The sequence below is a fragment of the Quercus robur genome, chromosome 4 (genome assembly GCF_932294415.1).
Source record: "Quercus robur chromosome 4, dhQueRobu3.1, whole genome shotgun sequence".
NCBI lineage: Eukaryota > Viridiplantae > Streptophyta > Magnoliopsida > Fagales > Fagaceae > Quercus > Quercus robur.
Genome location: NC_065537.1, coordinates 46,447,197 through 46,459,215, shown reverse-complemented (window position 1 = coordinate 46,459,215; position 12,019 = coordinate 46,447,197). Strand labels below are relative to the sequence as shown.

Here is a 12,019-nt window from a genome sequence, read left to right as displayed (position 1 = left end):
ACCTCTCTTATTTTTTAATAGCTGAACTCTGTAATTCATGAGCTTAGGCTGCTGTTAATATTTCTCATATAAAATAGAAATTGAAAAGTGAGCTCCTGGAATAATGAATTGTATCCTACCAACTCAGCAGAGTGAAACATTGCTCATAAAGTTTAGATATACTCAACCTACAGATTGGTCATATCCGATAAGAGATATTGCTCAAAATAAAGCCCTAGCCTAGCCTAGCTAAGGCCTAAGGTTTGACAGCGGAAGACACTTTTATTCATTTTGGATAGAACTGAACTGAGTGAGTTGAGAAGTAAAAGAGATTTGGTAAATCCATAAAAGCGCCACAACAGGAAAGGAAGGACAAACTAATGATGGTGACCTTTACGATGAATGTGATTGTGAGTGGTTATCTCCCAAGCAATTTGTGTTGAGGAAGAAAAGAATTTTTAGGGTTTTGATGCAACTTTACCTAAAAATCCCAATCCCCAATAAATTGAGCATCAAACATGTTTAAAAAAAATTCCATTATAAGAGCATTAGCATGCATTAGGGAATGCTAATATCAAATGTAAGGAGAATTTGACATTTCAGGTTCTAAAATGTTCTGTATCAAGAAATACTAATATTAAGTATTACAATTTTTTTTGCAATATTACTACAGTGCAATTCTAAAGGTAGAATTGCATTGTAGCACAATTCTAATACCAAAAACAATATTTTATTCTGTCTGACTCATCGTCTCTCTTCTCTATTTTCTCTCTATCTCCCTTTGTTTGTTGGCGTGGTGGCTTTGCTGCCATGGTTGATGGATTTCTAGATCAACAACAAGAAGATCGGTGGTGGTTTTTTTGTGGGTTTTTCTTGGTGGTTGTTGGTTGGTGTTGTGGTGGATTTGCTTAGTGGTGGCTGGGTTTTTTTCCTTGGTGTTGTGGTGGGTTTTTTTGGGTTTTTTTCCTTAGGGTTTTTTTTGGTGCCGTGAACGGTGCTCATGGGTTTGTTGGGTTGATGGGTTTGGATTGATGATGAGTTTGATCGATGCTGAGGTTGTTGATGGATTGATGGGTTTGGGATCGATGATGAGTTTGATCGATGCTGAGGTTGTTGATGGATTGATGGGTTTGGGATCGATGATGGGTTGCTGGGTTGATGGTTGTTCGTGGTGGTGGTGGTAGCAAGTGGTGATTTGGGTTTTTTTGATCGGTGCTGATGGATTTGTTGGGTTGATGGGATTGGATCGATGATGGGTTTGATCGGTGCGGTGGTTGTTGATGGGTTGATGGTTGTTTGTGGTGGTGGTGGTAGTAGATGGTGATTTGGGTTTTTGTTTTTATTTGAGTTTTTGGATATATTATTTCATTATGTAGATATATTATTTTAATGAGTAGAATAAGAAAATAAAAACTTGGGATGCTGGAGATATTATAAAATGGTATGGTATAATGATAAAGTGACTTTTTGGGATGGTAAAATAGAGTAGAATTAGAATTTCAAGATGCTGATGCTCTAAGGTATCATAACTTTTTTTTTTTTTTAATTTAACTTAACATTTAACATTAAACCTTATAGCCCATTTTATACTTTAACACATCTCTTATTAAAATATTCTAAAGTAACACATACCTTCTATTAAAAGAAGGGTCCGATTAATGGCATACATTTCGATAAACTTTTTCTAAAATTGGTTTAGTATGATGTGCCGGCACACTTTAGTAAAATCTTTAAAAGAAAAGTAAAATCTACAGTAAAGAGAGAGGGTAAATGAGAGAGGAGAGAGGCGAGAGATATCCTAAAGAGAGAGAGAGAGAGAGAAAGAAAGAAAAGAGAAAGTTAAAGTTAATAGAGAAGAGAGAGAAATTTAAAAAAAAAAAATTGTATGAGTTACAGTACACTGTAGCTCTCTACTACATTTTTTATAAAAGTTTTAACACATTCAATGATCGAGATTGAAGGCAATTTTTGAAGGAGCTAGATTGAAAGTTACAAAAGTGACTTTCGATATAAGTCCTTGAATAATAAAATTTTGAAAAGAGTAAAAAAGAATTGTGAAAAAACTGTGCCGTGGTATTGCATGGGATCGCAATCCCATAATTTTTATGCCCTCGTTGCGATTGTCCATGACTTGTGGTCATCTATTGGCTTGTAGCTTCCACTTTTCTGGAAATTTACGATGAGGCAGTTTGTCCAAGCATCTAACTTATTTAGGACAATTAATAATTCAAAATTCGTGATTTGTTTGCGTTTGGCTCGATAAGATACTCTTTTGAGATATTTTGTTAAGTAAATAAAGCAAGCTCTAGTTCAATTTTGGAACCAAGTGAGAAGTAAACTTTAGAATGTATTTTGAATTTTTGATGGTCTTAATGTCTTATAAGGTAGAAACATAGTTTTCTTAAGTAAAAGCTGCAGTAAATTATTATTTTTTAACTAACTTGTCCAGACTCTTGAGTAAGCTCAAGATCCTTTGTGAAATTAAAAAACAAGTTTGAAAAAAAAAGGTTAAGCTTATTTTAAACTTTAAAAAAACAAGTTTGAATCAAACTTAAATATCTTAATACTTGAATTAGTTCAACAACTTCGTATTGTTCAATATCTTAATAATTGAATTGATAACCCAATCCCTACTTAGTATTTTTCAATTTAAAAGAATGAAACAAAAGGGTATTGAGAAGTACTTCTTTTTTTGCTGAATAAAATGTGAAGTACTTCTTTTTCCTCTACATGAATTCTTTTATATTAAAAAAAGATGATAACCTAGGTACGAAAGATACTATCACATTTAAAAATTATTATATGGTAATGATATTTAGAAAGACAAAAGGCTATCTATTTAATTGGTTTATTTATAGACCTTTTTTGTTGCGCCGTCTACACATTATGACATGAAGAAACTTATAAGATATTGTAAGTTTCTAAATTCATTCGTCAAATTATTTTTGGTGTTTGTTTCATATTGGTGATAAATTACCACATAGACACCCTATTGATTAAAAAACGAATATACGGTTGTATCCTTTACATAAAGGATACCTATAAAGGTCATACCCTTCCCATTCAAAGAGATGTAACCCTTTTACATTAAAGAAATAAAAATTCGTCGTTTTCCTTATTAAAATAAATTAAAAAAAAAACAGGAAGACAAGGTTACTTTTAAGAAGTAACTTCTTGCCTTCAACTTTTGTCTTTTTGGCTCTTTTTAGTGTTGAGTTGGGGCATGAAAAATACTTTCTTATCAAGTCATTAATGATTTAAACCAATTTTTTTCCCCTTAATAGGGTTTTTAAATTGTAGACTTTAAGACATGCCGTGGCCACTAATGAGTCTATGATGCAATGTTCATTTTTCTGTTGGGGAGCACATACACTAATTTACTAAGTGTGCAAGTTTTTGGTGCTTTGCTGATTTTTCTCGTACATAAAGAACAAAATATTACGTCAAGAGTTGTTTAATTAACACTTTCTGGTGTGATGTTTTTGTTTTTTTTAAAAAAAATTGTCTTAGAAGTATATAATTAAATAATTAAATTTATTATATAAATTTAAGATTTCACTTGTTGAGCCTTATATATTAAAATATAGTTTTGACCTGCACATAAAATGAAATATCAAAAATATATATTTAAATAATTAAATTTACTGTATCTCAATAGTTTAAACTCTTAGAGCGGTCGGTAAAATTACCTTATATACTGAAAGTATTAACTATTACATCATGTTTATTTCATGAAATATAAGCATTGTTCTTCAAATACTCAATCATTACTTCCAAGATTAAAATTCACAGTTCATAGCAATCCATTTAGTCTGCACTAAATATCCATGCTTATCTCCTAAAGCTTCACTATCTCCCACGTGTCATTGTTTGGTAGACGTGCTAAATTGAAATTTTCTGTGAGAAAAGAAAACGTACCGTACACTTGGCTCTGAGAGACTCTGATTTTTCAGTTGAAACGAAACGCTTCTCCTGACATCTTTTTCTTGTTTGAGTTCCTTACGTTCAATATTTGAACTACAACTAGCCCCACTAGTGCGAAAAATTCCAAATGTCTTTTGGCTTTCTTTAATAAACGATGACAATGCACCATTAAACGAGAGAGTCTCTTTTCGTTTCAAATATCAAATATGTGTAAAACTTATTTTGTGGGGAGAACTAAAAGGAAAAAGTTTATAGGTAGACAAGTTTGGAGAAATTTCTTCGTATTGAGTTAGGTAGCACCGTAGAAAATTAACATATCACCTGAGTCCCATATCACTTAATCTATAAAGGAGGAATTTCTCCAAAGTCCAAACTGAGTCGCATGCAAAATATGTCTAAAGTGAAATATCTCAATATTCATTTCTAAGATTTTGAAAAGTAAGAATAGATTCAGTGAGTCTCCAAAAAAAAAGAGAGAAGAATCGATTCATTATTCATCAATCGATATCAAATAATCACGAATGATTGGTGTTTTTTTCCCCCAAAATTCAAAGTTCAAAAAGTGAAAATCTTAACAATAATGCATTGCTTCTTCACCATGTTCAATGGAACTTAACAATTTTACCTCTAATTCTTCATTATGCAATCAAAGCACTCTTCAAAATATCTGTAAAAATTACAAAATCCTTTGTTAGCCAAAGGATTTTAATAAAGATTAAAAAAAAAAAACACCCTCATAGAATACAATTTTCAAAATGACATGGAAAGTTACAAAGGTTGGAACCTATTTAAAAATTATTTGACCCATAATCCAAACAAGCAGACAAAAAAAAAGATTTTGACCCATAAGCAAGAACACTAGACATGCACAAATAAATTAAAACAACTTGCAATATGAAAACATTGATTATCCATTACTACTCTATAATAATTCAATAAGTTTAGACGATGAAATTTGTTTCACAATAATTAAGATTGTAACGGTATATTGAAAAATCAACAACTGAGAGAATAAGTTCAAGTTATAAGTGATATTATTTCTCAACAAAAAAAAAAAAGTTGTAAGTGGTATTATTGGTGTCATAAAAAATAACTTAACAACTCAATAATTATAAAATTTTGATTTGAAAAATACTATGAAGCATTGTTCACGTAAGGAATGAAATAATATATATATATATATATATATATAATTTTGTTGAGAAAGAAATTCTAAATAAGTGGACAGGCTGGTTTCACAGTCTCTCTCTCTCTCTCACTAAGAAATGTAAGGGCCCCACCAAGAAAAGGCCCCTACAAATCTTCGGTTCGGGTTCTCTCCGATTAACAAAGTGGACTCAATATTCACCGTCCATTGTCAGATAAACTATTATTTGGTAATTTACAAAAGTCTCCACTTCACTCTCACCTCCTTTTATATAAACTCCCAAACCCATTCGCATCCATACCCACACTCACTCTCTCACTCTTTTTCTTCAACTCTCTCTCTCTCTCTCTCTCATTTCTCAATGGAGAACCATTCCTCGTCCTTTTCAAGCCCAAAAGCCTATCTCCGAGCCCTGGCTCAGACCCCAACCCGACTCGCCCGCCGAGCCGGGTCGGTCTCCACTTCCTACGATGAAATGAGCCGAGTCCGAGCCCGCTCCGGTGCCCACATGCAGAAAACTCTCCGGTGGTTCGACCTCGTCGGACTGGGCCTCGGCGGCATGGTCGGCGCCGGCGTGTTCGTCACAACAGGCATGGCCGCCCACTACGCCGGTCCAGCCGTCATTCTCTCCTACGCCATTGCCGGCTTCTGCGCCCTCCTCTCCGCTTTCTGCTACACCGAGTTCGCTGTCGATATGCCCGTAGCTGGCGGCGCCTTCAGCTACCTTCGCGTCACTTTTGGTACCAAAACACGAGAAGCACCTGCCACTTCAGCTTCTTCTTTTGTTTTTTTGTATTTAATGTACTCATATCAGTTTTTTTATTTTTATTTTTTTGGCAGGTGAGTTTGCGGCCTTTATAACAGGCGCGAATCTCGTGAGTGAGTACGTGATGTCAAACGCCGGCGTGGCCAGAAGCTTCACTTTATATTCAGGCTCAATCATCGGAGTCTCCACCGACAAATGGAGACTCACTGTGCCGGGACTCCCTGATGGGTACAACCAAATCGATTTCGTCGCTGTCGCTGTCGTTTTGATCATGACCGTCATCATATGCTACAGGTAACAAATCCAACATAAAACTTTTATCCATTTTTGTCAATCTCAAATTCTCAAACTTTGTTTCTTTTTATATATTTTGTTTAGTACGAGGGAGAGTTCGGTGGTGAACATGGTGTTGACGGCGCTGCACATTACGTTCATAGCGTTTGTAATAATAATGGGGTTTTGGCAAGGTGAGTTGAAGAATTTTACGAAAGCGGGTCACCCGGAAAACCCATCTGGGTTCTTTCCGCACGGAGCTCAAGGTGTTTTCCATGGGGCGTCTATAGTGTATGTGAGCTATATTGGATACGACGCCGTTTCCACCATGGCTGAAGAAGTCCGTGACCCAGTGAAAGACATACCTGTCGGTGTGTCTGGTTCCGTTGTCATCGTCACCCTCCTCTATTGTCTTATGGCAGCTTCAATGTCTATGCTTCTTCCTTATGATATGGTAATTATCCTAATCCTAATCCTAATTATTATTATTATTATTATTATTTTTTGGAGAAGATTCTATCTATACAAATTACTTTAAAAAAAAATCTAAAAAAATCAAAGATTTTTTTGAAGACTATATTGAGTGGGTTTGTGATTTTTTTATGACTATTTTGGTGTTCTCTAACGGCTGTCGTTTGGTTTATTGTGAATTTGTTTAGAATAAAAAGGACCGAAATGTGCTTGAAGTTGGTAATATGATGGACCGTCATTTAGTTTAGCACTTTAGCTAAATACTACAAACACAATTCAATAAAAAAAAAAAAATAATAATAATATTATTATTACAAACACAATAGTTTTCGCAACAAATTTCACACCTGCCCAATTGGTGCTGAGCTTAGCGGTGAATCTTTCTCTTTTTGTTTTTCAAAGATATTGTTTTTTATTTGATAACTTTTAGAAAACTTGGATCACTATTTACAATACTTTATTATCAACCGACAATAATATGTCATGGCACATTCGTGAATTGGCATAATATTGCAATGTTATCCAAATTAGTTTACAATATTTAAATAATATTTTTACAAATTGTTAATGTGATGAAATTTTTTTTTTTTTTCCGTCTTGTCCTCAACTAGGTTACCAATAACCATCTATCACCTTAACAATTTCTAAAATAGTTTGTGATTTTACCATTTTTCTATGAAGTCTATACGCAGTCACCAACTATTGTATACCATTTTTACAGAGCTAATATTACTTTTTAGTCCTTAATAATTACAAATCACATTGACAATTCGTAAAATAGATCATGACTTTTAACATTTTCTTCTTCAAATAGATCCATAATTGACTTTATATTAGTATTCTCGCACTCGTTTGTCAAAATTTTGGCATGCCTAGATATTTACAAGTTTGTTGAGTTGATAGTGAAATTTTTGTTATTGTTGTTGTTGTTGATGGAATTGATTGTGAATTTAGAATGAGATGAAATGGTAATTGTAAAGAGCATGACGCAGATAGACTTAGTGGCCCCGTTTGCGGATGCATTCAGAGAGAAATCGGAGGGGTGGGAGTGGGTGTCGAATGTGATCGGGGTGGGGGCCAGCTTTGGGATTCTGACGTCGTTGTTGGTGTCGATGCTGGGTCAGGCTCGCTACATGTGCGTCATCGGACGGTCCTGCGTGGTCCCTTCTTGGTTCGCTAGGGTCCACCCAACCACATCTACGCCTGTCAACGCATCCGCTTTTCTTGGTACGTTACACTCTTTTTTTTTCATTTTTTATTATTAAAACTCGGAGAAGGGAATCTGCAACGTAGTTGACGATGTTTGTGGACCACGTTAATTATGTGAACTCGTAAGCTGTAAAGCTTTGGTGGGTTCTCACTTCTCACTTGTAAATGTGGTTTGCTTTTACTCACTGCTTTATATATTTTGTTTAAATCTAGATGTGAAAAAGTTGAAGTATATATGGATGAGGCTTTAATTATTGGGTTCTATTTCTACGCGTTAGAGAGAGAGAGAGAGAGAGAGAGAGAGAGGGTGGCGCTTTGTCTAGAGTGCACTGCGCACGCTTTTAGAACACTTTGAAAACAGCGCAATCTGCACTGTCGTTTGGTTGTTTTGTTGCTTCTCACTTCTCTCAGGTCTTGGTCGTCGGCTATGGGACCCACTTGTACCATTTTTGTTGTCATTTGGATGAGATTAGATTTCGAGAGTAGGTATATATATTTGTTTGGTTGGGAAAAGAGAATTTAGATTGGCACCCATCCTCGTGTACTTATCATGTATCTCACACGTTTCACTTCCTCATCAACAAAAGAGAGAAAAAATCTAATTATGAGATGAACTTCTGTGTAGCTAAAAGACTTCTATTTTGTTTTGAATAGGACATCAAGTTGTGTGGAGTCCACCACATTTATGATATGGTTTTTATTCTAAACGAGAATAAGACCCAAGTTTTATCCTTAAAAAAGTAAAAATATTCATCAAAAAAGAAACTGAAATATACATTTATTGCAACATCAATTTGCAACCGTTACGTAATAACAGTTACTGTATATTACCTTTTGCATTTTCCTAGAGATGACGGTCTTTGTAACAATTGAGTCTATCTTGCCAAGTCCTATAGATGATGGTCCAGGTGTTAATAAATGATATTTTATTAGTGTCCACTTGGTACATATATGCGATACAAGTGAGATTGAAATTCAATCTGATCGCTAGAGATATGCCATAGGGGAAAGCTTGTGAAGGGCTCCTTCTATGGTATCAGACTTTTAGTGTGCTTTTTCTAATAGTCAATAAATAGTTGATGAAATTGGAAGTCGTCTTCTAACTTGGATTCCTTTAAATGGGGGCAGTATCTTGTGCATTAGATACAGTTTCTCTTGACCTTTCTTAATCACACTAAACTCACGCACGGGTCTATGTACTTGAATGTGAGAGTTCAGAGCACTGTAGCTGGAGCACTAGATAATTTTGTTTTAAAATGACCTGTAGAGAATGCACTCTTAAAAGTTAGCTATTTTATATAGTCACTTGAGAGGAATTGCATGTTTTAGTTATATATTGTTTTGAAACCATTAGCGGTTGTGATTGGTGGTAATTTTAGCATTTGTTAGGTTCGTAGCCTTATCCACGTGAAGTGCTTCAAAATACATTTCATTTTTGTGTCTAAAACAATTATGTTTGGAATTAAAATCAGGCAAAGAGTGATAGGTGGGCTTGTACAAAGTGGTTGGGCATATGAAATTAAAGTAACAAGATTTTCATGGATCTGAGAGGATCGGACTCTTACTCTCTTATAATATTTGATTTTGAAATCCATAATAAATGGTCCAAATTGGTTCAGCCATCTTTACATTGAGTGACTGAGAATATCACGGATCTGAGAGGATCGGACTCTTATACTCTTATAATATTTGATTTTGAAATCCATAATAAATGGTCCAAATTGGTTCAGCCAACTTTACATTGAGTGACCGAAAATAGCTTGTACTGATTAAGGTCACCAGAAACACTGCATTCAGAAAATGCTGAAAGCAATTGAAAAAGATCATTTTTGGTCCAAAGGGCATGCCACTTAATGAAAAATATACCTTACATATATTATCATCGTCCTTCAAAATTGATTGTCAGTGGGTCCATTTGACTTTTTCACCATCCTAATTGAAATGTCACATACAGGTTTGTGTAGCAATAACTTGAGAAAGATACTTGTGCTAGCTAGTTCATATTCTCACACTTTCAAGTTCATTTTCAGGAATCTTAACGGCTGCCATTGCCCTTTTCACTGACTTAAATGTCCTCCTCACACTTGTATCCATGGGCACTCTCTTTGTCTACTACATGGTGGCGAATGCTGTGATTTATAGACGTTATGTGACAGTGGGGACAACAAATCCGTGGCCAACCTTATCGTTCTTATGTTCATTTACCATCACCGCCATCTTATTCACCCTCACTTGGAAATTTTCCCCAACAGGCATGCTTAAAGCCTTCATGTTAAGTGCCTGTGGTGTGATAGCACTTGCAATATTACAGGCTTTCCATTGCATGGTCCCTCAAGCTAGAAAGCCTGAGTTTTGGGGTGTCCCTTTGATGCCATGGATACCTTCAATCTCAATCTTCTTGAACATATTTTTGCTGGGGTCTTTTGATGGAGGAGCCTATGCGCGATTTGGAATATTTTCAGCTCTCGCAGTGCTTGTCTATGTTTTTTACAGTGTCCATGCTAGCTTTGATGCCGAAGAAGATGGGTTTCTTGGTCAAAAGAATTCTGAAATTCATGTGGAACCAAAAGAAACTGTGGACCTTATTAAAGTGTAGAAATTGCTTTCCCTTTTCTTCTCTGGACTTGCCAACTTTTTGTGGGTTGATGGGTACTTACAAAAAGAGGCTAAAAGTAAAAGAGAAGAGAATAGAATAGAATATAATAACTGAATAACTATGCTGCAATTTTGCACAAATGGAAAATTGTAAGGTCACAAGTAGGCTTAGGTTGTGATCCTTTTGTACATTAGGGTCATATAATCCATCAAACTCTGAGAGTTGGATTTTTGACCTTGACAGTGAGTGATGGAAAACAAAAAGGCTATAATGGTCTCTTTCAGTAAATTTAGAACAGTGAATTTATGCTTGATCCTCATGGAATATTTTGTGGTCTCTGAGATCATTCTGAGATTAATGAAATATTTGGCATCTGACTAATGCATGTTTTTGAAAATTCTACGAATGGGACCGAAGCTTCGAGGATCAACTGAGAGAATGAGAAAAGTGGTCCACGCAATATTTAAAAAAAAGGGTATTTGATATCATTGTGATAAAAATGCTAAGATGCCCCTCATAGAACCTACTAAAATGATTGGTGGATATATGGAATTGTTAACGTAATTGGAGAATTAAAGATAATTGTGGATAATTCTGATTTCAACATGCTGTAGCTAATAAACAAGAATGATATTTGTGTCCAAAGCCTTTTTTCTCTCCTTTACTAAATTTAGTGGACAGCATTCGGGAATCCATATATATTGCACTATATATATATATATTTTTATTATTTTTGTTTTGTTTCACTTTTATATAGTGGAATGACGAATTACAATTTTCTTTTCACATGTCATCAACTTTGTACTTGATGATTGCTCTCTCTTTTCCTTGAAAATAAAAATAAAAGAAACACAAGTGGTAATATCTCACTCCCCTCAAGCAATTGTGGTTCATGATGCCATAAAAGAAAATTTGAGGGAAGAGAATGATGGAAAATGTAATTTTTGAAGAGACAAAAGCATGAAAAAATCACATTCAAAATTCATGTTTCATAAATAATAAATTAGAATCATTATAAAAATTTTCATTATTAGAAGAAATCACAACTTATATATTATACATTCGTAAATCAAAACTCATTACTAAAATTTAAAAATTCAAGAGCAAATTTTATAACATATAAATATAAGTGTGTTTTTAGATGCACTTTACTTATTGTTTATTTTTTAAACTATAATAGAAAAGGTGAGGGAATTTAGTTTTTATTTTTTCTTTGTAATCTGTCAAAATAAGCTCAAAAACATCAAAATGCTATCTCTTTTTTGGGTTTGCCAAATGCACCAAATCTACAATAAACCTTATTTGAGTAGTTTTTCTAGTCAAATGCCAGACCAAAATTCTCTCCCACAACTAAGATTATACACAATTATATCCTATATGAAATAACCTAATTTCAAAAAAAAAAAAAAGAAAAGAAAAAAAGAGCAATGTTGAGAATAAAAAATGATGTATTGATGACGTGACAATGAAAGAAAGAATTTAATTTTTTAGAAGAAAAAAAAATATTGTCTGGTACTCAAAACCTTTGAAAAATGTTTTATTTATGTGATTTTTTTATTTATAAGGAGGACCATAGTCATGGGTATAATTCTTGGGGGTTAGGTGAAATTTTTTTGAACCTAGATAGTCAACATTTATATAACTATATATATAT

General features: G+C 34.2%; 1 protein-coding gene across 1 annotated transcript; it reads left to right on the top strand.

The window, feature by feature from the left end:
* The first annotated feature begins 5,336 nt into the window (after positions 1 to 5,336).
* LOC126722318 (cationic amino acid transporter 7, chloroplastic) lies at positions 5,337 to 10,653 on the top strand. Its single transcript, XM_050425471.1, has 5 exons — positions 5,337 to 5,790; positions 5,891 to 6,110; positions 6,195 to 6,543; positions 7,553 to 7,787; positions 9,800 to 10,653. The coding sequence occupies exons 1-5, from the start codon at positions 5,412 to 5,414 to the stop codon at positions 10,363 to 10,365; spliced, it is 1,749 nt and encodes a 582-aa protein (XP_050281428.1). The 5' UTR covers positions 5,337 to 5,411; the 3' UTR covers positions 10,366 to 10,653.
* Positions 10,654 to 12,019: the final 1,366 nt, after the last annotated feature.

What these genes read in the sequence shown, in the direction of transcription:
- LOC126722318 (XM_050425471.1), top strand. Translation starts at nt 5,412, where the DNA reads ATGGAGAACCATTCCTCGTCCTTTTCAAGCCCAAAAGCCTATCTCCGA. An exon ending in CTACCTTCGCGTCACTTTTG is followed by an intron (nt 5,791 to 5,890) that starts GTACCAAAACAC and finishes TTTTTTTGGCAG; the next exon opens with GTGAGTTTGCGGCCTTTATA. An exon ending in TGCTTCTTCCTTATGATATG is followed by an intron (nt 6,544 to 7,552) that starts GTAATTATCCTA and finishes AGCATGACGCAG; the next exon opens with ATAGACTTAGTGGCCCCGTT.